This window comes from Lepidochelys kempii, chromosome 4, assembly GCF_965140265.1.
Source record: "Lepidochelys kempii isolate rLepKem1 chromosome 4, rLepKem1.hap2, whole genome shotgun sequence".
Taxonomy (NCBI): Eukaryota; Metazoa; Chordata; order Testudines; family Cheloniidae; genus Lepidochelys; species Lepidochelys kempii.
In genome coordinates, this window is record NC_133259.1 from 134,573,271 (window position 1) to 134,599,143 (window position 25,873).

General features: G+C 43.9%; 1 protein-coding gene across 4 annotated transcripts in view; it reads right to left on the minus strand.

Annotated features, from left to right (window-relative positions):
* SLC4A11 (solute carrier family 4 member 11) overlaps nucleotides 1-25,873 on the minus strand; it is a 156,667-nt gene that overhangs the window by 47,044 nt on the left and 83,750 nt on the right. For all 4 annotated transcript variants that reach the window (XM_073342968.1, XM_073342965.1, XM_073342967.1 and 1 more), the window contains exons 7-9: nucleotides 15,382-15,505; nucleotides 10,017-10,223; nucleotides 3,101-3,185 (exon numbers count right to left, since the gene is read on the minus strand). In XM_073342968.1, the coding sequence (XP_073199069.1) occupies nucleotides 3,101-3,185; nucleotides 10,017-10,223; nucleotides 15,382-15,505 (416 nt within the window). The remainder of the gene's footprint in view (nucleotides 1-3,100; nucleotides 3,186-10,016; nucleotides 10,224-15,381; nucleotides 15,506-25,873) is intronic.

Consider the following 25,873-nt stretch of genomic DNA (forward strand, 5'->3'; position numbering starts at 1 on the left):
AGTGCCTGTTGCTTTCCTGGGCTAAGGTATATTTTACTTAATGCAATAATAAAGAATGTTTTCAAAGCCAAAAAGTCCATTTATTGAAAAGAAAATTCATTTATTGAAAAGAAACACAACTGCCTGGGGAACAGAAAGGGCAAGGGGGTGGGGTGGGGAATGGTACAGTCACAGATTTGCGTATGTCCTGTTATCATACTGAGCCTTCTTGTCTGGAGTGCTGCACTTCTGGCCGGCTAAAATGCATGGTGATGGGGGTTGAGTGCAGGGGGTAAGGGTCGTAGATTTCAGGGCTGGGTGGTGAAGCTACAGGTATTGGAGGCAGCTGGTGGCGATAAGAACCCAGATGTTGGGGATGGTGGGTTGGAGGTGACATGGGGGCACAAGGGAAAGAGTTTTGGGACAAGGGCTGCGGGGGGGCAGGGGCGGGCATGGAAGTGCTCCGCCTGCATTGCTACGAGTGCCTGTATCGAGTCCGCTTCGTGCTCCATAATGCTTAGCAGCCGCTCTGTGCTTTGATGCCGGCGATCCGCATTCTGCTGGCGGACTCTCCTTTCACCCTCCCGCCATTCCTGCACTTTTTGATTTTCATTAAGGGACTGCTGCATTACTTCATGCAGCATGTCCTCTTTGCTTCTACATGGCCGCTTCCTAATTCTTTGGAGTCTTTCGGTCGGTGATAACAAGCACGGCTGGGATCTCAATGCTGCATCTGTAAAGCCAAAATGCAAGACTTTTAACAGAGGCAGCATTGTTCACACCAGACAGAGCAATGATTCCCCCATACTTAAAGTAGACAAACACAGTCTATACAGTAGCAGAAATTGCCCATCCCAAAGCGAATGCACATAACCCACAGCAGCCCCAAAATGGTGAGTAAGCACAGGGGCAAGGGGTTCTGTGCCTTGGGAGAGCCAACAGCTGCAGGGGCCCCTATACTGAACATTGTCCCCGCATTTTCCACAGGAATTCGTCCTGTAAGATATCTTGCTGCTGTAGATGACCTGGGAAGCAAGGGAGGGTCTTCTACTACAATGCAGCTTCCACTCTGGCCCATATGCAGCTTGCCTATGTGCACCAATGGTCCCCCTGTCCCTCACGGCACAGTGGCGTGGACATGTTAGCCTGACTGGGACAAGGAGCACAGCACTTCTGCATGAGACCTTTGAAGAGATCACTGAGGCCAATTACCGCATTGTGAGAGAGCACATCAATGCCCTATTCCACATCTAAGCATGCATGCAGCCCTAACCCTCCTTGCCCAAGAGCCCACACCAAACAACTTCCTTCTCAAAATAAAAGCCACTTACCGGGCACCTCCTCTGGTGTTTGTCCTTCCCCAAGCACCGGCCACTGAGACTGGCTACCTTCCTCTGGGCTTGAGAACAGCTGCTGGCTGCATGCATCTAGGAATTCCGGGGTGTGTTCCTCCATCGGAGCACCCTCGCTCCTGCTTTCCTCCTTCACCTGCCTTGTTGAACTGGGCTCTGAAGTGTCCATGGTGGTCTTCGGAGTGGAGGTGGGGTCACCCCCAAGTTTTGCATCCAGCTCTTTGTAGAAAAGGCAGGTCGTAGGAGCAGCACCAGAGCGGCGGTTTGCCTCGCGGGCTTTGCAGTAGGCATTCCGCAGCTCCTTCACTTTAATCCTGTACTGCAGTGTGTCCTGGTCATGGCTCCTTTCCATCATGTCCTGGATATCTGCCTGAAGGTATCGTAATTCCTATGGCTGGAGCGCAGCTGGGACAGGACAGCTTCCTCCCCCCAAACACTGATGAGGTCTAGCACCTCGCCATTGCTCCATACTGGGACTCGCCTGGCGTGTGGAGGCATGGTCACCTGGAAAGATTCGATGACAGCACTCCACGCCTCGCTGAGCAAACAGGAAGGGATTTTCAAAATTCCCAGAGAATTTAAAGGGTGGGACGGTTGGCCACCTGAGGGCAGGGCAGTAGAGTTCAAAGTGATGACCAGAGTGGCTAGAACAGGCATTGTGGGACACTTCTAGAGGCCAATCAGAGCGCATCAATAGACCAGGGCGTCCATACTGGTGCTGCGGCGCTCCAACCGGGGTGCATCAAGCGTTATACTTCTCATGGAGGTGGACTACCAGGAGTGCTCCAGCCGCGGAGTCCGGGCGCTGTACGTGCCTTGCCAGCGTGGACGCGTCATGAGTTAGGATGCCTGGGGCTGCTTTAATGCGCTCTAATTTGCAAGAATAGCCAAGCCCCAAGTCACCCCTTAATCTATTTAGCTTAACAGAAAGAAGGTTTAGCTCTTTGAATCTACCACTATAAGGCAGGTTTCTAATCCTTTAATCATTCTCGTGGCTCTTGTCTGAACCCTCTCCAATGAATCAACGTCCTTCTTGAACTGCGGACGCCAGAACCAGACACAGTATTCCAACAGTGGTCACACTAGTGCCATTTACACTGGACACAACTGCATGACCATTTACAAATTATGATTGATGCTACTATAATAATAGGTGCGTAAAACCAGGTAGTTAAACCCTAGTATAACAACTAGTTTGGCCTATAACCCTATGCTTCTCTGTATTGCTTATGAATCTTAATGAGACCACATTGTTCGTAAAAGACATTTGCTGAAGCTCCCATAACTGCAGTTAGTAACTGTGCTCAACCCCCAACATCATCTCAACATCTCTGTTAATCGCGATTAATTTTTTTTTGAGTTCATCGTGTGAGTTAACTGAGATGTTGTTGGGCTTACACAGACAGCAGGAAAAGGGGAGTTTATTGTACCAATTAAAACTGATTAGTTTATGATCAATTTTGATGCATGTTCCCTTTGCAGATACCAACAATAAATCAATGTAATCATCAACGTACAATTTAATGGGGAATTAATTTGGATCAAACTAAACATCTTCATTAAGTAGAGAACGTTGCAAGTTTCTCAAGTCCTTAAATATCTGTCATGTCAGCTCAGAAATTATTTATAGGTTTCTATCCTGATTTTCTTTTAAATAAAAAGGGCCAATAGAGATATCAAAGAATATATTCAATTCACATTGTAAACAGGACATCATATCACAAGAATTAAAAGCAGGCCAGTGCTTCTATAAACATTGGCCAACATACCGTCAGTGAAGTCCAAAGCGTACACTGGAAATCTTCGTGCTATGTCATCAAATATTCCCTTGCCAACATTGAAAAACTCATGCAACTAAAAGAAAGGAAGGAAATGTTGTGTCAGTTTAAAGGCTTGTGTATTGTTAAAAAGATTAACCTCCTTATTCAGTGCTGATAGGCACTTAAAACTAATTGTTTTGAATGGGCCATTCAGATCCAGACTTTGTAATAATAATAAAGATAAACAGTTAGCACATCTATAGCCATTTACATAATCCAAAGCACTGGAACCCTTCCCCCTTCCGTGAGACACAATTAGTTTTATCCCACTTCACAGATGGGGAAATTGATTCTGGAGGCTGCTGTGGTAATAGGGAGGCTCTGATGGAGCCATGTTACCAAGGTGAGGGGAGAGAAAGAGAGACAAAGTTTAGGGGCGTAGCCCAGGGGCCACAGCCAATGCCGAGTAAGGCACAAGCCTCCAAACGGACAACCTAGCCTCCTGTAGATCTCAGGATTTTGCAGGTTTGGGGTGGGCCCTACAGCCTTTTCCAAACAAACTCCTACCCAAAAGGGATGATGTGGCGAGTCTCCAAAAGAAGCGACTGGGGGATTTCCTCCCACAAAGTCCGCTTCCCTAGGTTTTCATCCAACCAGATGATCCAGGCCAGTAACTCTGAAGGACCCAAACTATCTTTGCATCAAACAAATGGCTTCTGATACACAGAGGTCACACTTGACTACAGCAGCATTGCGAACCCCAAACGTTCAAAAATCATTAGTTCAGCCCCACCCACCCCCATCATAAGACGGATTTATTATTTTGAAAAAATCTCATCTTTTTTTTTAAAAAAATAAATGTTAGGATCAGTTTCTTTGTATTTACTCGTCTTTATTCTTCCCATTGGCCTTCGGCTACTTGGTCAACTGCCTTTTTCTCTTGGCATGGTGCTGGCACAGCTGTACCACTGTGACGTGTCCACAGGACTTTATTTTAAGCCTTCTTTTAAAGATCCCTTGCTTGTTTGTGTTGGAGATTTGAACTCTAGCACCTTGTTTGTGGTCTAAACAACTAGGGAAATGTGAACTGAAAAACCCCAAACCTTCTGATAGAAGCATCTGAGCGTTGAAGAGGTTTGTATTGTGAAAGGTTAATATTTTTAAAAGTAAACATTCCCAAAGGCACAGGTCAGACAGAGAATCACAATTGCTTTAATGAGCAGTACGTTTACTCATCTTGCCGCAGCAAGCACAGGGGAACAACCATCAGAATGGTTACCCGGAGGGGAGAAAGAGAAAGTGACTGCACCCTTTGCAGCCCTCATGCACCTGAATGGAGGTTGGTCTGGGTGCGAGTGGTGGCGGCAGCATAGAAAGAACAAATTAAAAGGAAAAAAAGTATGCATGTGGTGAATTAAGGAAAAATTTGGAATAAATGAGCAGAAGCACCACATTACCTGAATGATGAATGTTATCACTGGGCTATTTGGTGGGCTAAAATGTCATAGTGGACAATGGAACACAAAACAGCTGCCCAAAGGAAATGAAACTATTATTTTTAAAAAGTTTATTGGGGAAACTAAAGTTCTGGTTTCGTTGGGTTTTAATTAACTGTGTATTGGACAAGTTTAGGACAGGGTTTGTTAAAAGGAGTTGGCGTCAGCCATCAGCTTCTATTGTTGCGGATGATCTTCCCTCTCCAGGGGTGGCAGCCTACGTACATTTCTGTAGACCTCGCTCTCAGACCCACCCAGAACCTTCGTGAGAAGAAAAGCCCAGCCTGCTTACATGCCTAGAAGTTCAGGGCTGGACATAATCCCGCTTTCCTGCTTGTCCATCAAGGCTCCAGATCCCTGTCTTCTTCATAACCATATTGAGATCTCTATTCAGCTAAAATTATACTTCTAACTTCAAATCAGCTTCTTGCTTCCCTTCTGGTCTCTAATACCGTCATAACAGCAGTATCAGCGATTTCACATGGATGGCCAAGAAGGAGACTAGATAGAAGCCATCACTCCCTACACAGTGACTTCTGAATTCCCCTGGCTCCTCAACTCACACGTCTCATTATCCTCTTGGTCGCCCAAAGTTTCCTGCCCCCTCACAACATAAACATGAATTGGTCTCTCTCATTATTAAAAAAAAAAAAAAGTCACTCCCGCTCCATTTATTGCCTCTTCCCCCACCATTATCTCCAAGCTCATTGAGCACAGTCTGTAACTGCTGCCCCTTTAATTCCATTCTAGACCCTCTTCAGTCTGGTTTCTCCATCCTACCCTTGGCTGTCACCAAGGTCTCCAATGACCTCTTCCTGGTCAAGGCTCAAGGCGGACACTTCATTTAGACACCATCGCCACACACACTGTTCAACTCCAGTTATTCCTTTTGTGATTGCGACTCCATCCTTCTACCTCTAGGATTGCTCCTTCAGGGATTAATTAATCCTTCAGGGATTAGCCCTGGTAAATGGCTTTGATTTTGGGAACTAATGAAGTGAGTTGTTGTGGGCAGGAGGGTTGCAGAAAGCAGGCTTGCGTCTGTATGGTGCGCGTAGCACCAAGTGCCTACTCTGAGCAGCGGAGCAGGGTGTTGATTAACTCCCTAACTTCACGGGAATCTGCCTCAGAGATCTCCACAAAACTCTCATGGAGATACTGGGCAATCCGCTGCCGCAGGTTCTTTGGCAGAGCTGCTTTGTTTCTTGCCCCATTAAGGGTAACTTTCCTATGCCACTCTGCCATCACGGGGGGTGTGGGGGGGAGACAGATATTGCTGCACACAAGTGAGCCGCATAAGGGCCAGGGTGGAAGCCGCAGTCTTGGAGAAGACCCTCCCTTGATTCCCTGCTGACCCTCAGCAGCGAGATATCTTCCATAATGAACACAGCCTGTGGAATATGTGGGGACAGGAATGATTATAAGGCCCCCTCTACAGTGCTGCCTCTCCCCAAGAGTCATGTGCCCAGTGTACAGTACAGTCCTGGAACATTGGATTTCCCCTGCCCCTGTGGTTACTCACCATTTTGGGGGGTCTTGTGGCTCATCTGTGCTGGCCTGGTGTCAGCCAGTTAGTGACAGGTATGTGAATAATGGCTGTGTTTTAAATCAGTGGTCTCTGTGTTGAAACCAATACTGGTTCTGTAAAATGTTGCATTTTGGTTTCACAGATTTGACCTTGGGAGTCCAGCCACTCTCTATGTTAACGCTGGCTGCGCAGAATTATGAAGTGGCCATGAAGAACTAAAGAGGACTGTCTGCGTGATGTCACTATGCACTCTACGGCCAGAAAACAGGAATCGAAGGAGTGGAGGGACAGTGAGAAGAGGGACCGAAAGGAGAATGCGGTGCGCCAGAACGAAGCCATGGAGCAGCTCTTAAACATTATGGAGCGCCAGGCGAACACGCTCCAGGCGCTACTAAGACTGGAAACTGAGCAGCTCTGCACCCGCCTTCCCCTGCAGTCACTGTTGCAAAACTCTTTCCCATGTGCCCCCCCAGACACCACCAACACACTCTTATCAACCTCCTGGCTCCAGTCTGTACCTGCGTCATTCCACTCCTCCCCTGTCATAGTCCAGCATTGCGGACTCCCAGTACCCACTGCACGCAACACCCGGCCCTCTGCAGTTTAGCCCTGCTGAAGTACAGTACCTGCTGCACTGTACTGCAAACAAGAAGGTTGCATGTGACACCTGGACATACACAAATCTTTAACAGTCCTGGGACCCTCCCTTCCCCCATCCCACTCAGTGCTGATGTGTTTTTTTGTCTCTCTCTCCTCCGGTTGTTGTTTTTTAAATAAAAGAATTGTGTTGGTTTGAAAGCAATCTTTATTCTATTAATTGAAAGCAAACAGAGCCCTACAAAGCAACAGGCAATTTTCTTACATCTTCACAGTGCACCGTCTGCACCAATCACAACCATCTCCTAGCATTACAAACACTGCACTCCCGAGCATAGCAACAAATTTTAGTAGCTTTCAGCTTCAAATTACTGCCTCAAGGCATCCCTGATCCTTATGGCCCCATGCTGCCCCCCTCTAATAGCCCCGGTCTTTAGCTTTTCAAATTCAGCCTCCAGGTGCTGAGCCTCTGCGGTCCGGCCCTGAGTGAAGCTTTCACCCTTCCCTTCACAAATATCATGGAGCATACAGCACGCATAGGAATATTGTCATCGGTCAGGTCCAGCCTCCCATATAGGCAGCGCCTGCGGGCCTTTAAATGACCAAAAGCACACTCAGTCATTCTGCACTTGCTCAGCCTGTTGAATCGCTCCTTGCTGCTGTCAAGGTGCCCAATGTATGGCTTCATAAGCCACGACATTAAGGGGTAAGCGGGGTCTCCCAGGATTACAATTGGCATTTCGACTTCCCCTATGGTGATCTTCTGGAACGGGAAGAAAGTCCCTGCTTGCAGCTTCCTGAACAGGCCAGTGTTCTGAAAGATGCATGCATCATGCACCTTTCCGGACCAGCCTGCGTTAATGTCTGTGAAACGCCCACGGTGATCCACAAGCACCTGAAGAACCATTGAGAAATACCCCTTGCAATTAATATACTCCATGGCTAGGTGGTCTGGTGGCAGAATTTGAAATGTGTGCACCATCTATCCCCCCTCCACAGTTAAGGAAGACCATTTGTGCAAAGCCATCCACAATGTCATGCACGTTGCCCAGAGTTATGGTCTTTCGGAGCAGGATGCGATTAATGGCCCTGCACACTTCCATCAACACGAATCCAACGGTTGACCTTCCTGCTCCAAACTGTTAGTGACCGATGGGTAGCAGTCTGGAGTAGCCAGCTTCCACAGTGCAAATCGCCACACACTTCTCCAGTGGCAGGGCAGCTCTCATTCTCATGTCCTTGCGCTGCAGGGCTGCGGCGAGCTCATCACACAGTCCCATGAATGTGGCTTTCCTCATCCGAAAGTTCTGCAGCCAGTGCTCATCATGCCAGATGTGCATTGCGATGTGATCCCAGCACTCAGTGCTTGTTTCCCGAACCCAAAAGCAGCATTCCACTAAAATCAGCACCTCTGTGAGTGCCACAAGCAATCTCGTGTCATAGCTACTACGCATGGCGAGATCAGTGTCACACTCCTCTTGCTTTTTTAGTTTAAGGAATAACTCCACTGCCACTCGTGACGTGTTAGTGAGAGCGAGCAGCATATTGGTCACCAGTGCGGGATCCATTCCTGCAAACTGAAGAGGCAGAGCATGCAGTACACAGACCGTTGAAAGATAGCGCCAAATGTGGACGGAAGCACAGAGATTGCTGGGATGCAAAGTAATGCATCATGGGGCATTGGGACAGGACCCAGGATGCCCCGCAACCCCCTCCGCCTTCCCTCAACTCTTAGCGGCAAAAGAGGAAGAGATGCTTTGTGGGATAGCTGCCCAGAATCCACCGCTCTGAATACCGATGCAAGTGCCTCAAGTGTAAACATGCTATTGTGCGGGCAGCTGACAGTGCGAACACACAACAGTGGTTTCCCTTCAGCGCTCTCTGAGTGGCGCTGTAACTGCTGGGGCTGTAAGTCTGCAAGTGTAGACATACCCCTAGTCTCGTTAAACCTTTCACCCAGAGGCTGTGGTTTCCTACCGTGACATGCCCCAGTGTTTACAGAAATGGCTTCAGAGGAAAGGGAGCAAAGGGTTAAACCTGCACTGGAAGAAAACATTGCTGCAAATCACTTGTAACCAGCTTAAAGACGTGTTTTAAACTGGTTCTGCAAACCTGAACCACAGTGTGAATGGAATTTAGAGGAGTTCAGGAGTCACCGACTATAGACTTGTCTCTGGAAGAAGGGATTCTATGCTTAAAATGCAGAGGACTGCGATAAAGGTAAGAAAGGGCAGAGATGCTGCCCTTCGTGATCTTTACGTATTCCTAAACCATTACGTTTTAAACTCTGAAAACTAGCCAAACTATGAATTTGTGATGAAAGTTTACACTCTGAACCCTGTAGGCTGCTCAAAGCTTCACATTACTTGTAGTCTAGGGAAAAAAAGAGTAGGAGATTAGAAGTGGCATGCACCAATTTATTTTTAGGTGTGCAGCTTTTCAGCTTGGATAATAAAACCTGTGTGTGAACAGAGAGGGTGTAAGAATGACATTAAGGGAGCTCCAGAAGAGAAGCTTCAGAAGAGAAAGCGGAGATGCAAAGTTGGTACGAGTGATGACCACCCAAGTAAAGATTAAGGTTCTTCAGAGAGACTAGCTATCTTCCTGATTGAGGGTGCTAAAGTTCATTTGCCTCTTTTTGGCAACTTACAATAACCCATCAATCCTAGCCCACGTTAAGCATCATCATTTGAAGGGTTTTCCTTTAATTTTCAATGGGAAGTTGCTACATGGAAGTATATGTACACAAGATTCACTGCAGTTATCAGGTATTAAAAAGAGGCAATAGTGCTTTTTACTCTGTTTGCACTGTTGCAAAAGAGATTCAGTTAAATGGCATAAGAAACAAGAACATTTTAGCAGAACTAGCCTGGCGGTGACATGAAGGGTGTGTCTACGCAGCTGCTGGGAGCGAGTCTCGCAGCCCAGGCTGACAGACTTGTGCTAGCAGGGCTTCTGCTGGTGCGCTAAAAACAGCAATTTGGATATTCCTGCCCAGGCTGGAGCTCGGGCTTTGAAGCCTAAGGAGTAGGGTGAGCTTCAGAGCCCAAGCCCGATCGTCAAAGCAATGTCTACGTGGCTATTTTTAGCGCACCAGCGGATAGCACGAGTCTGTCAACCTGGGCTGTGGGATTCGCTCCCAGCAGCTGTGTAGACCTAACCCAGCTGTGTTTTGAAGACTGAAATGCATCATGAATATATAAGTACGGCTAATTCAGTACTATGAATAATCATCAGGTTCCTGTGCTTTATTTCAACAGAAACAACAGTGGAAAGCCAGGACTTAGACTTTTTCTCACCCTACCTTGAGCGGCTTGTGGCTTTGTGTTTTGTGTCCCTCGTTCACTGCTGAGGGTCTCTGATTCACCACCGTCAGCAGGTGGCGCTGATGTACCAAGGCTTCTTTAAACTCTTCTTCCGTTTTTGTTTCTAGAAGCTTCTGCCGAAAAGTTATATCCGAAAACATTGTGGCAAAGGTCCGGCCCACTTCGGTGGCAGTTTTCGTACTTTTCTGTGGAAAACAAATGATGTGCAGATTAGGGATCATAACCAAAAACTCTTAAGTTATTTAAAAACTGTAAAACTTCAAAACAAAATACCATCCAAAACACCAATCTTTCTTCCCTGCTTGTCAAGACCAGAACACAAGATTCCACACTTCCCCTGAAATCACTGCTAGCACAAACACCCAAATCAGGGCAGGAAGAGCAAGTAAATGCTTCCAGCCTGGCTTTGGTGCTGAGAGACCATTTCTTGCAGGGGAATATTGAAAGGTGAACTGGTTTGTGCATTGTAATCTCAAGCAAAACATTGCGTTAATGTAGATTTTAGCATTGGGAGACTGATCCAAAATCCATTGTGATATTTACAGGTTTGTCTCAATGGATTACTGTAGAACTTTAGATTCTAAGAACAAGACATAGGTTTTGAAAGCTGCATCCAGAAGGTTAAAGACTACCGTGACCAAGTCTCATAGGAAACATTACATTAAGGTGATTTCTGAAGTATATTCCACAGACATTTGAAAAATAAAAACAAAACCCCAACAACTAGGATTACTTCACAATACTTCAACCCCCTCTACCCTTCATATGCTGATTGCCCCCTATTATCCAATCCAGCAAGACAGTCCAAAAAGGCTCTCCTCCTGAAGAGCTCCAAAGCCTCACAGGAACAGTATTGTTTGGCTATAACGCAAACGTACAGTCACTGCTTTTATATTTTCACTTTGTGGTGAATTTTTGTGGTCAGTTCGCTAAGTGAGATTGGCAAGTGTTTTTTTAATTAACATCAGCAAAGAATTCAGGGCTCTTTGGATGCACCACTCAGGAGCACAGATTCAGAATACTTTACATTGTGGGCACACCACAGCGTCTTCACTTTAATCCTAAAGAGAGAGTTTGTGTCCCAACTATCAAAAAGACCCTGCACACTGCTTGAGATCACCCGAGGCAATATTGCTAGCACTCCACAGATTTCAACATCTAGACACAGCAGATGGTTTGTTCTAGGTTGAGCGTGCTCAGCCAGTTGGTTCCATTGGTCCACAAATCTGCTGCATCGACAGACTGGAGTTAAGATGTATTGTAAACGGTGCGAGGCAGGGCTCTTTACTTCATGACTGTACTGCACAATGGGGCTCCTAGGAGCTATTGTAATACACAACGGAATAAACACCACCACCACTATTACTCAGGCTTTTGCTGTGTGGGTGGGAATCAGCAGGGAGGAAAGAGAGCTGTTTGGATCAGGCAATAGATTTGGGGCAAGGCAAGGGAGTAAGAACTAGTCAATTTTTTTATCCTCACCATCATCGTGGAAAGATTGGGGTATGGATTTTATGCCATTTCCCAGACAATTTTGCAAGGTGATTTAATTGGATCTTGTCAATGAGTTTATTATTTTAACTACTGTACGCAGCATGTACTTCGGGCTTGGAGGATCAATTCATTTAAAAAACAAAACAAAAAATCATGGACTAGCATAAACCATGCTTTTTCTTTACCAGTCACACAGCTACTACTTCCCATTCCCCTTCCTTTATTTGTATGCTGTCCACTTCTACCGTCTGCAACTTGGGAGTCATCTTCACACCTGTCGCAGAGTGCCCAGCACCCGCTAGCCACCAGCATCACTCTTTGCTCCACAGCCAGGGGGTAGTGAGGTCAGTACCGACTCTGAGGGAAGAGTGCCCCCTACTGAGTCACTGACACTGCTCCCTGCAGCAGCTGGGTTTTCCTTAGCATGTTGCTGACTCTATACGAATACAGGTTGTATACATTGAAAAACTAAACCAATACAGCTGAGTGGGCTCAGTTTGTTTGCTGCATTCCATGGGCGACATCTGTATTTCTGTTTTTAGTCTGTACAGTTTTCAGGCATCAATGTGATTGGTGCCAAAAGCACTTTTATATAAACAATGGGAAAAAATTAAGTCGGAAACCACTGAATCAGTCTGGACATAAATGCTCCCAAAAAAATCACTTCTCTTTCTATGACCTTCAGCTGAGAGCCCCACAATGTTTAATGTATTTTTCCCTCACACACCTCTGGGAAATAGGGAAACACTATTATCCCCATTTTTACAGAAGGGGAACTGAAGCAGAGATATTAAGGCCCAGATTTTTAAAGATATTTTGGCATCGCCAAGCCTAGCATTTCAGCACGTAACTGACTTAGGTACCCAACTCATTTTCAAATGGGGATTTTGCCTCCTAAGTGCCTAAATCCTTTTGAAAGAGAGTCTCAGGCTTCCAAATCGGTTAGGAATTGTCATGCTGAGCTCAGCAACACCTTTCAAAACCTGGACCTAAGTGACTTGCCCAAGGTCAGGCAATCTGCAGTGGAGCAGAGATTTGAACCTAGGTCTCCCAAGTCCCAGACCAGCACGTTAAGTACTGAACAATCCTCCCTTCTTCAAAAGGCCACCTCTAGACTGCGGACAGACTTAGTATGGCTAGAGTGGGGCTAAACAGCTTGAAGTGGGAGAAAGATGCAGAATTTTACAGTTTAACGAGCACGAGGTAGCGCAGTTCCCAAGTTGGTTCATGCCCCCACAAGTGCATCACTTCAGAACCTCATCTCCGCAGGCCCAATTATTGGGATCCTCAAGTAGAACTTGAGTTCAGATCTCCCGTATGACAGTGAATTTGTTGCCCAATCTATTGATTGCGTATTAATTATACTGATTACCTAAGAATTCCCAATTAACAGACTGAGGTTTGGTAGGTCTTTGTCCCAAGACTAGGACCAGTATTATTAAAATTACCATTCAGTTGGGAACCCCCATATGCACAGTTGCAATACTCAGACTTAGGAAAAACCTTCTGTATCTGCCATAGGCTTATTAATACGGTTAGCAAAGTTACACACACTCCAACCCAGCCAGGTAGAGAGAGCTCATACAGACTGAGCGTCTGCGCACCCATACACTCAGGCTACCCCTTGCAGAACAACCTGAAGCGTTAGTCATTAACTCCCTCATTATCACCACCTTCCTCATCACCATCGCTCATCGTCCTGCCGTCTCCCAAGGCACACAGCCCTGGATACCACTTCTATAATGTATTACACAGACACACTATGCCTAAAGCATGTTCAGTAGGGGTTTCATCCCCTTTCCCTTCTTTGTATTTCCTCACCCTCCTAAGCTTGGCGTGCCCTTCCCCTGTAGGTTAAGAGAGCTTTTACCTCATGCTTATTAGCATGTACGTCAATTAGTTACCATGACACACTGGTGGTCAGACATCAGCTGAGGTTACCACCTTAAAACAGCCCAAGATGGTATAAACTAGCATCTTGTGGTTACCTGTCTGCAGTTTAGTCATTACAGCATTCCATGCTGTGATCTAGGGCAGCGATACCAGGGCGTGAGAGCTGCAAGAGGCTCTTTAACGTGTCTCCTGTCGCTCTTTGCAGCTCATGATATTAAAACACTGTGTGATTTAATTATTAACCAGTCTAAGTTATTAACCAATCATGATGCTTTTACTATGTAATTGACCAGTTATTAACTTGCATTAAGTTAACTTATTTGCTGTGAGAATAATACAGATTTCCTGTCACACTGTTTAAATACAGTAACTCCTCACTTAATGTTGTAGTTCTGTTCCTGAAAAATGCGACTTTAAGTGAAACGATGTTATGCTAATTCAATTTCCCCATAAGAATTAATGTAAATGGGGGCGGGGGGGGAGGTTAGGTTCCAGGGGAAAAAAAATTTGCCAGACAAAAAAGCATTATATACATTTTAAATAATTATAAACAAGCAATTTAATACCGGTATAAGTTTTAAACAAGCAATTTAATACTACAATCATCACTGCTGAGTATGAAGCTTGGTTGAGGTGGTGGAGTCAGAGAGTGGAAGAGGATGGATTGTCCGGCTGCTCCTCTTGCTGTTCTTGCAAGCACAGGCACTGACTTTGCCGGGGGCAGGGGGCTCAACCCTCAGCCCATCCAGTGCACCTCTTCCCCCAAGCCCGCCCATCCTTCACCCGCCTCTTCTCCCCCCCAACCTCCTCCTCCTTTACTTCACACAGTGTGTCCTCGCTCCTCCCCACTCCCTTCTGAACACTGCAAGCCAACCGATTGCCCTGGGCAGGAGGCAGGGAAGGTAGGGAGGGGGTAGGCAGATCAAGTCCTCGCTCCCCCCCACCCCTCGTGCCCAGGGCAATCAGCTGGCTTGTGGGGCAGGAGGAAGGAGCGAGGACTTGGCATGTAGGCTCCCCCTCCCTCCCCTGCCTCCTGTCCGGGAAAATCTGCTGGTTTGCATTGTTCAGGAGGCAGGGGAGGGAGGGGGAGCCTGCGCACCGAGTCCTCGCTCCTCCCCCCTTCCTCCTAAACACCGCAAGCCAGCTGATTGCCGTGGGCAGGAGGCGCTGATCCGCGGGGTCTGCCGGGGGGCAGGAGGCACTGTGGGGATGGGGGGGAGGGGCATAGGGAGACTGCCAGCTGTGGAGAAAGCAGGCAGCCAAACAATGTAAGAGTGGAGCATTGCACAACTTTAAATGAGCATGTTCCCTAATTGATCAGCAATGTAACAACATTAACCGGGACGACTTTATGTGAGGAGTTACTGTATGAATCTATAGTACTATAGTAAATGAAACACTGAATTCACATGACTGTGGCTCTTTTGGGTAATGCTGATGGCTAATTTGGCACCTGAGGTCTGAGTATCACCGATCTAGGGTTACTTTTGATTAGCTGCTTATGCGCCTTAAGCCTTGTTTAGCTAAGCTATGGTCTTTCAGGCCTTGCAGGCTCATTACATTACCACCTTAACTTATACCCAAGCTTTACCTAGCAAACAGCCTATTGGTATAGGCTACACATTGGGGCAAGAGCTCTGATACCAGATCAGTCACAGCCAGACTTACAGACTATGCCAGGTTCCAGCTCCAATGCTAGATAGGAAGCCATTCTGCTCTATAATGAGACCGCAGGAGCCTGGGGAACAGGAAAGTCATCTGTCATAATTTTATACCTTGTGCTCACTGCTGAGTCAGAAGGAGATGTTGGCAGACAACCACTGTGGTGACCTCAGTCCTGCTCTCTTCCTGCTGCATCTAGAAAATGGGTGGTCATGCACCCCGGTAGAGCTCCACAAGAGAACCATCAGAAAAGCATTCTGAGGCATCAGAAGCGAATGATGGAGAAACACTCACCATTTTAGGAGGTGCGAGAACCAAAATGACGAATCTCACTTCACAGGAGTTCTCCCCCCAGTTCTGAGGCCGCTCCAGTCGGCTGATGCAAACATGACGTCGCTGAAGAGACTTTATAGTGCAACTGTCAAGAGAGATGGAAGTGTTATGGCTTAGGTTAGACAATACAAGAGACACACTCTCCCTTCTGCCGAATGAAAGTTTTAAATATTCCTGTTCTAGCTCTGATATAATATGCATGGGTGAAAACAGGTGTCTTAAACATTGATGGTAAAAAAGACAAAAATGGCATTTTAATGGTCGTGATTTTCCTTCCTTTCTAGGCCTCAATCCTATGAGCTGCTCAGTGGGAAAGGCACTCTGTGACATCAGGGCCCTGCTCATGGGATAGCTGGCAGAGTTGGGGCCTTACTTGGCTTCATCTTGTCCCAGCAGCTGTATAATAGCCAGTAAATCAATAAAGAAACTTACCCTTAATTTGCAGTATTGCACGGAGTTCTAACTAGAGGGCTCCCTTTATTTTTTTAAAAAGAATAATGAACAGATAGTACTTTGCACTTCCGTAGATCCATTCATCCAGAGGTCTCAAAGTGCTGTTGCAAACAATTTAAGGGTAGAGGCCAATAAATAAATTGCTTCTCTCTCTTATTCCTCCTTTAAGGAATGCCTCAATATTTGTTTTTGTTTTCAACAGGTTTTTCGCTCCCTGCTTGGTTGGTTTTGATTATTTTTAAATACATTACAAATATCAGGCCCTAACCACCCTCTTTTCGCTGGACAAGTCAGACAACCTTCGGAGGACCAAAATGAGTGACATCATAGCTCAGTGATGAGACTTGAGTTGGAAGTCTCCCAGGTCCATTAGAGAGAGGAAGGTTTGTTGAAGAATTAAGCAGTCATTTAGATCTTTCAAAGATTGCCAAGACTTCCAATACAGAGAAGCCAGAACTTGACATTTCTAATGTTAAAAACAAAACATTTTTATTAAAACATGGAAGCCATTTTTGGGCATCACAAAAGAGCAGTAGTTTCTCTTTGCTGTTTACTTCAACTACCACAACATGCTGGCAAGGTGGGTAGCCATAATTCTCACCATTTTACCAGTGGAGAAACTGAGGCAAAGCAAGGTGACTTGTCCAACATTACACACCAAGTCTATGGCAGACATGGGATAACACCCTCACACTACCAATAAAACCACTACTAATTATTCTGTTGAAACACTTTACAGCTCTTTAGAAACAGACTGGCAGATAATGCACGAGAATTTCACTATTGGTGTGATTAGCACACAACAGTGATACTCCATCTTAATTGCAGGGCTTGATTTTGCAACATGAGAGGTTACGGTATTTTTAATGTAATAAATATAAGGAAGATTATGTTACTGTTATTACCATTGCTTATTTCAGGTGAATATTTGCCAAATTAATGATTATCAATTAAAGGATGTGGACAGGGCTTCAGTACTTTGGTCCAGTCTCTCTTTTCCTTTCTCTTAACATAGTTTATCACCTTAATTAGCAGCTTAAATGACATGCCAACAGCAGCCCCTGAACAGCTTGGAGAGAAGGGGAGGTACAGACCAGAGCTGAATTAATAATTCTTCCATACAGGTCTGAATATTTAGCTTGTAAGTGACATTTTACTAGTGAATAGGTTTTTGATGGACACTGACAATTAAGTTACTTGATTTATGCAAGCTAACAACCTGACAGGTTATTGTTAGACATGCTTATTTTGATGCAAGGGATGGTTACATTCATTTTATTATTTGCACAATACAGAATATATGGAAGGGTGCAGGATTTCACAAATGTATACTGTATTAGTTATATTCCCTTTACTCCCCTTTTTATGTGAATCAGACTCAGAACAGAAAATCCACACATCCCCTCGGGATGCATCCATACACTGTTTAATCTGTTTATATACAGTCTTTTCCTGAGTGACAATTATTTGAAGGTTACACATACTAAAGGACATATTTGATAGCAATCTACTTTAAACCTTTCCAAACAGGGGTCAAATGAAAACAGAGTTGAAACTGAATTCAACAATTTGCAGCAAACTGAAATCAATCTTAATCTAGAGTCACTGAGGTGGGTGAGCCTGAATGTACCCAAATCATCTTCTGTTGTCAATTATGGGTTCCAATTCAGTAAAATAACTGGGGTAAGCACACAGGATATCTGTCAAGTTGTCCAACATCTTAGATCATCTTACTTTCACCCATATTAATTGGTAAAATCTCATGCATGAACGGAGAGGTGAACAGTTAATGCACTGTTAGCAAAATCTATCCTCTTTTATTCTGCTCTGTTTGCTCACTGAGTCAACACTTTCATTCCTTAGCCTTTGAGATCAGTGATTAACTCAGTTCTTTAAAAAGGAAGATTTGCCTGGAGTTCTGAAAGTTCTTATTTGTATTTTGGCAGTGGCCAAAGGCCTCAATCAGGATCACCGTCAAATTGTGTAAAGTGCTGAACAAACTCCTAAGGAGACGCTATCTCTGTTTCTAGTTGCCTACATTACAATGCCCTGATCTTACATTAAGGCATGCCTGGGGCTCTACGCAGGTGCAGGGTGCACCCATATGCTTTTCAATCTAATTTGAAACAGGATACTACGTTTGTGCATTCCAATCTACAGGAGGCTATATGTGGAAGGAAGACGATTAACAATAGTAAGATCATGCAGCTACTCGGACAACAACGTGCAGAGCTTGATGGCTCCAAGTCTTTTGGAAGTTTTAATTTACTTCAGACAAAACACACACACAGCAATCTTCCACTACCACTCAACCTAACCATCATTAGCTGAATAAATTATTGTAGGCATTGACTGCAGGCAAAATACTTACATTCAACTTCTTCCTCATATAATATACTTGCAGCTTTCACTTTTCAATCTGAAGCTTACAAGTTTGATGTACACACAAAATTTCAGTGGTCACCATCAAAAAGTCAACATATATCAAGAGTAAACACATTATGGAAGACTTAGAAGAGGGAACAATTATGGTCTATACTGGGGTGGAGTAACTGCTGACTTTGTCTAAATGGTGATCATTGTATGGATGTAATATGGTCAGAAGAAGAGGTTATGCCTATTGAGCCAGGCATTGGGATTAACAGTTGATACTGGTTAGATTCTCTTTCCAAAAAAAACCTTCAGTAACAAAGAAAAGGAGTACTTGTGGCACCTTAGAGACTAACAAATTTATTCAGTAACATAGAAGTTTCTTCCTGCCAGGACACCATTGTGGACACAGGGCCAACAAGCCAGTGAACTGATGAAAGAGCTGAAGTGGTTGATGGAAAAAGATGGAATAAAAGCAAGGAGATGATATGAACCAAAAAGAAAATCTCACATTAAACTGACACTTTACAATTTCTAAATCGTGAAAGCCCTCTAAAATAAAAGATTGGTCTGAAATGCAGTCATGACCAAATGATCTAGATGAAATGATTAACTGTGTTTAAATACCAGGTCTTATTTATGAAGATGCCATAATACCATAGTCTCTAACACGGTATTCATAAAAGGCTCTTTAAAATTACAGGGCTTATTTCTGCATGACTGCCCAATATATTTCTTTTTTTAAAGGTTACATTTAAAGCAGCGTTCAAGACAAGAGGCTAGGTCCTCAGGTGGCGTGAACTGGCATAACTCCACTGACATCAGCGAAGACCCACATATTCACGCCAGCTGAAGACCTGACCTAAGCCAAAGATCTTATCTAAGCAATAACAGACATGTCTCACACAAATTATTAATGTTTAAGATATGCACACTCATCAGAAAGAAAAACAAACAAACAATCTCATCAGGGCAAGAAAGGAAATTAATTAGTTTCACCAGTAAGAAAAACGGAACCACGATTGCTCATTAGAGCTAGTCAGCTAGCCTTTTCCTGTCCTAGAGTAGCACATCATCATTTTGGTTCTTTTGCATTGCAGGTACATCTAAGAAAACAATGCCCCAAGTGTGATATATCAAGACTTAAACCTTCTAAGACCAGAACCACCTGTGAGGGATGCAGTCTTGACAACCTGGATGGTCCATTTGGGCTTTTATTGACACCCTGCCAAGAGGAATATCTGGTAATGTACTAGAATACCCAGTCCCACAGACTTGCTTCTTGATATAGTCTTGAACCTCTCCTGGTGGGCTATCCAGGTGAAAGTAGATCCCATCCTTACCAGTCACAATCAAAAGAATGGTTACAGAACAGAATGCAATGAAGAACTGGCCACAGTAGAAATTGGATCATCTCCTCAATCACCAATAATTCATCTTTGGAGAGTTAAATTATTGGTCAAAAAGGTTTTGGCTTGACAGCTTGAATGGAAAAGTAAATTGAAGGTGGAGAAAGGTTCCACAACATCCCTGTGTGCAAAGAAATAACTAGTACTACACAAGCAAGGCTGATTATGGTGGCTGCAGATTTTTTATACAGAAAAGATAGGTGTTTAAGAACTTTTGAAAGCTTACTGTTGTAAGTATGGGAACAAAGGCACTTGTATACACAGTGTTTCATTAATAGAATAAAGTCCTGTAATCATTCCTTTAAAGGAACCTTTCTTTTTACAGAAAAATAGATAGCTGTCAAGGAACAAACATGGCAGAAGAGTACATTTCATTATTAAAAGTGATGCATTGTGTTATTATGAGGCATAGTTTTGCACCAACTACTGTATTTTAAACATCTCAGATTTGAAAATGTGCTATTTTAAAATCTAAAATAGCAATGACAGCGATTTTTCATAGTAACTTTAAGACCATAACAGAGAAATTCTTTGGAGTCCAGACTAACAATTACTTTTTAAAATGTGCAAAATCCAATCCATATTCCTACTTATGTCCAGTGATGAAGCAGAGACACATCAGTGTCCCATGCTCTGATTAATTACATACATTAAAACTGAAAAATTATTTACTACTCTTAAAAGTTATTGTTTGTACAGCAGTTTTGCTCAGCATCCAAAATAGCCTCATGCATCGTGTTTTAAAATGTTACCTGGGAATTTGAGTGAGTTAGTTAGCTCCTCCAGAGGGACCATTATGATGACATAATTAATATATTAGAATAAGCAAATTTGCAGCAGTTTGCACCCACAAGAAACTTCATGAAATATCAAGCTACACTCCCATCTTGTTGAGAGATTATTCCTTTGCTTCGTCAGTCACGAGAGCTTTATCAAATCAACTGAACAATTTCAAAACAAATCCTTCATGTGCCTTATAAATGCAATCAAAGGAAATGGCTCTTGACATTTGCCTCCTCATGGCCCGTCTTTTCCAAACTCAGCCCTTTTAAAAACAGGAGCTGTATCCTGGCAAGAAAGGAATAGCTTGGTGCCAACACTGCTTCAAGTTAATAAAAATACTATGAAGAATTCCATTTAAGTAACCCGTATAAAAATACAGGAGTTATTCAAGAATCATACCAGGAAGAACATCAAGGACAGAGACGCAAGGAGAGACCTGCAGGCTGTTGCTTGCTACTGCATACTGACACCTTACATGGCACATTCTTTCTTAAGCATTGGATAATTAAGCCTCATCACAGTCCTAGGAGGGAAGCAAGCATTAGTATGTGAACCTACACAGGTACAGAGCATGATCTATCCCTTAACCTCAGGGGCGTGGAGGAGCTAGCTGGCTGGACAAAGAGGGGATACTATGTAGGGGAGACTTGAGGAGACCCAATGCCTCCCAAAGCTCCCATTAAAGCAGGGCACCTTTTACAAGCCAAGTGATTCATGAAAGCTGGGGATTAGATTAATTCCTGGTTTTGGGATAAGGTCCACTACACTATTTTGAATTCACTATCAAAATCAACTGGCTCCTATGAGACAGAAAAAACATTTAGACACTCGTATTTCAGGGATGACATCTGGTTTAGAACTATATAGTACATTATAAAACAGGTCTTACCCAGATCAGCCCCTTTATTTTCATTCTGGTGACTATCTTTGGAAGGGCTTTTTGACAGAAGGGTGCTGTCAATGACCACAGTCCCAAAAGTTATCCATTCTGGCTCAGAAGTCTCAAGCTCATGTATGAAAACACTCAAAGCAGATTTCTACTTGCATGGAAGTACGAGACTGTACCACATCAGTCAGGATCTGTCAGCTGGGGACTGCCTCTCCTGCAGCCTTAAGTCCCCAGCAAATCGCCTCCTATGAGAACACTGCCAGATGCAAGAGCGAAGCAAGAACAAACTCACTCAACCAGATTTTGACAACAATCTCTTATTTACTCTGGTTTCTGTGTCTGGTATCTAATAGGCCACTCTCTCCATGAATTCTCAGAGACAGCACCTAGGAAGACTGACTGCAGACTTCTGTTCTAACAAAAACTAGAAGGTAACACAAGCCATTGCCTATTTCAAACAAGCAACAAGTGGCAGAGAAACCGTGCAGTGGATTTCTGTAAGTAGTAAACTCAAGGAATATAAGAGCGGCCATACTGGCCATTCCGACTGTAGCCAATGCCCCGTGTCCCAGAGGGAATGAACAGAATAGGTAATCATCAAGTGATTGGTTTCAGAGTAACAGCCGTGTTAGTCTGTATTCGCAAAAAGAAAAGGAGTACTTATGCACCTTAGAGACTAACCAATTTATTTGAGCATAAGCTTTCGTGAGCTACAGCTCACTTCATCGGATGCATAAAAGTAGAAAATGCAGTGAGGATATTTTTAGACACACAGACCATGAAAAAATCCCAGCTAAACAGGCCAAAAAGGTTAGTGAGTAAATTAACAAGACTTATTCCACCCTTGACTGAGGCAGACTACAGTTTAGCTCACTGACCTCTGGTAGCTCCTGTTCTGAAGGACAGCATCTTAAGTCATCTGAACTGGAAAAGAAACATACTTCAGGGACTCTCTGTAAAGTATCTTGCCTTCCTGTTCACTTTGATGTTCAAAAGGGCATGCACCGTTTCAGATTGCCAGACAAAGTGCAACAGGTACAGAATTCTTTTAAACTGTTCCAGACATGCATGGATACTGGTGACACACTTTGGGGTTCAACCTAGACCAGTGAGGGGTTGTATCACCCCTTGCTCTAAGTGCCTGTGTGTTGTGCTGCTTTGGTTCGGGGCTCTGATACCAAGAGCCAGCTTCTATAGCACACAGATCTCCCCCTGGCTTCCACCATCCAGTTACTCTTTACAGGGGGACCTCGACAACCCTTCCAGCCCCTCGTTCTCCCCCCAAACCACCCTTCTTACTGTAGCACCACAAAACCCTATCAAGTTTGCTGCTCCTTTAAAGAGATGGTAATAAGCAGCTAAATCACTTAAGAGAGGGGCAGGGGTTGACAAACCCCACCACTTCAATCAAAGCCCTGAGTTGGTTTATGGTCAAAGTAAAAAGTTTATTAGCAAAAGGACATAATTTAAGTGATACTAAGTATAGGGAATAAGGACGAAATGGTCCCGAACAAGTAGTAGTAAAAATATGCTTCTAAAGCTAAAACACGACAAACTAGAGTCTTTTGTTCAAAGAACTTTTCTCACCGCCGTCATTCGTCCAGCCTGGCTGGCCTGTCCTTTAGCCAGGACCCAGCATACAGAGCTCAAAGTGCTTCGTTTCTTTGACTCCTCAAGTGAGGAATGCCAAAAATGGCTTTTCCTCTCTGCTCATATCCTTGAAGTTTTATCTTTGTTATCGAAGTCAGGAAGCCCTCCTGGGGGCTCAGCTTGCTTGGAGCCAGGTTAATTTTTGCAGTCTCCTCCTCCTGTGGTGACAGTTTGTGGTTATCTCCCCCACTCACTAGTTGGATGGCTTTGATTACCTTTTATGTAAATATACCTTCACTATCTCCCCTTGCTCAGTTTACACTGGAGACCCATTCAAGCAGGCAGAACCATTCCTTTGTCTAGGTCAAGGTGCAGTGAGTGTGTCAGGCTTGACAAGAGTTGCTGACACAGCGTAGTGAACAACCAGTGAGCCTCTGTGTCACATGGGGCAAAGAGCCAGTCCAGACCTGCCTATGAACTTGGTACATCAGAGAGGCTGTACCCACATTAAAACTAGTACTTAAACCAACGCCACCATGCTGTGTCACACAGGGCATCTCCTGTATTTCATAGACCCATTAAAATAGAAATCTACAGCTCGATTAGCACCCAGGGTAGGTAGCTTAGTTTTCTCTGTGAGTGAGTGAGAGTGAGACCTATGGAAAAGCTACTGGCAAGTTTGGTTAGGACGTAATTCTGTTAACACTCTGGGGAGAAATTTTGGATGCAAACAAAGGATAACTTTATCTCTGCAAACAACTGTAAAAGAGGGTCTCACCATGAGATCCTGAAGCTCTCTCTTTTTCTGTGGATGCAATTGCTATAATAAAGGCTGTTTTAATTGACAGATGAAGAAGGGAACATTCTTTCATGAGTTCAAAGGGAAGTTTCACGAGCTGAATGAGTATAAGACCAAGATCCTGCGTAGGTGTGGGCTCTCTAACCAGAGAGTAGATGTTCATTAACCCCTTCAAAAATCTTTTTTCAGATTGTGGCCAAACAGAGTCTTTCGCTGGGCTAAGCAGCAAAGAACAAGAGAAGGCGGCGAGATGTACTTTTACTAACAATATGGAGATTTCAAATTAAGTTTGTATTCTGGTATGGACTGAGCAGGAGCTGAAGCTGGGTTTAATATTATTGTTGATTACTCACAAAGAGAACCTTTTCCACTTATGATCATAACACAGGCAAGTTGAATACTTCCTAGAGTTCAATAGAATCTCCTGTACCTTGTCTGAACAGAACAGTTCAAAATCTCTCAAAGTCCTATGGCCCATGCTGCCAAGTGGAGAGAGTCTGGGTCCAGATGGCAACTCCGACACCTCTGCTGGGTCAATAGATCTGGAATTGTGGGGAGAGACAGATAGTTGCAGTAGATCTGAGAACTGCTGTTCTTTTGATCAGGTCTGGGCAATCAGAATAACTTTGGCTTTAGCTTGTTTGATTTTCCTCACTCTTAGAATTTGAGGGTGAGGAGAGGCACAGAGAAGACATACTCCCCCAGAGTCCAGAACAAACAGCTGAGGTAGACCAAATTCCCAGCAGGAGAGGACACATTTTGTACAGTTAATTTTTGCAGATATGAATTTAAAAGGTTATCTAAAAATATTTTTCAATTGCAACATTTTGTACCAGAGCACAGCAAGAAAAGGGTTCAGTCAAACTTCACTTTTCTTACTTTGGGGGATTTACATTAGATCTTGAATGTTTCCCTTAGTTAAGCTTTTACATTCTTACTCCAACCACCATCCTTTCATTTGCTTTAGAGGTTTTAAACAATTAACATAAACTTGTACCATTATACACAATGCCTGCCTCTTTCAGTCTTACTCTCACTCCAGCAGTAGAAATGAGAAATAAAATGAAGCTCTGGAAAACAAAGATAGCAGCATCAGTTTAAGGGATAGCTGAGGGTCAGGATGAGGAATGACACGCTGCAGAAGAATAATGGCAAAAGATATTAAGTTATTTTCCGATTAATATTACAGTAAAAACAGATTATTCTCCCTGACAAATCCTCCACTCAAATTAAGTGAGTTGTAATTTTTCTTCAGGCAAGGCACATGCTCTAAAAATATAGCTCTATTAAAAGCTTTTCTACACTAGCTACAGCAAAAATACAGTAAAATAATAGCTATAATTATAGGGCACAACTCATCCACTTCTTTCCCTCATAATCTTCCTCCCTCTCTTTTAATTAAAGTCACAAAAGTAGACGGAAATAAGGAAAATTGCAGATAATAGCACGATACACCTTTGGGTTATAAGCTTATTTTTTCAAATCCTGATTGCCACGGAGATAAGTATTACTCACACACGCTATTATTCAACTCTTAGAGTTCCCTTCTGTGGAAGAGAAAGCATGAATTTATGCCATAAAACCATTTGTATTTAATTAATCAGAACATTTGTACCATAATTTTGCCTTTGATCAGTGCTTTGTTATGAAGTGACTTGCTCTGTGAACACGTCCAAATAGGCATGTCATAAGTGACTGTAGTGGATGCTTGATGACACCTACTATGGTAAAGCTTATATAGGGTCCGTATAATAATGCCTGCATCTGTAATTTTCACTCCATGCATCTGAAGAAGTGGGTTTTTTACCCACAAAAGCTTATGCCCAAATAAATTGGTTAGGCTTTAAGGTGTTCACCGGACTCCTTGTTGTTTATTTTTGCAAATACAGACTAACACAACTGTTACTCTGAAACCTATATAGGGACTGTATCCTTTCACTATAAAACTCAGTTTTCAGTTGCTCACAGCTTTCTGACAAGTTGGTTTCTTGGGCTAAAATTTTCCATGACTGTCCACAGCCTGGGAGTGAATTTGTTTTTGAAAGCCTTGAACAATACACCTTCAGCTAGCTGATTTATTATGCCCCGGGGGCGGGGGGAGTGGGGGCGGGAAGAGACAGTCCTAGAACAGAATTGCAACTAAAATCTACAGGACAAATC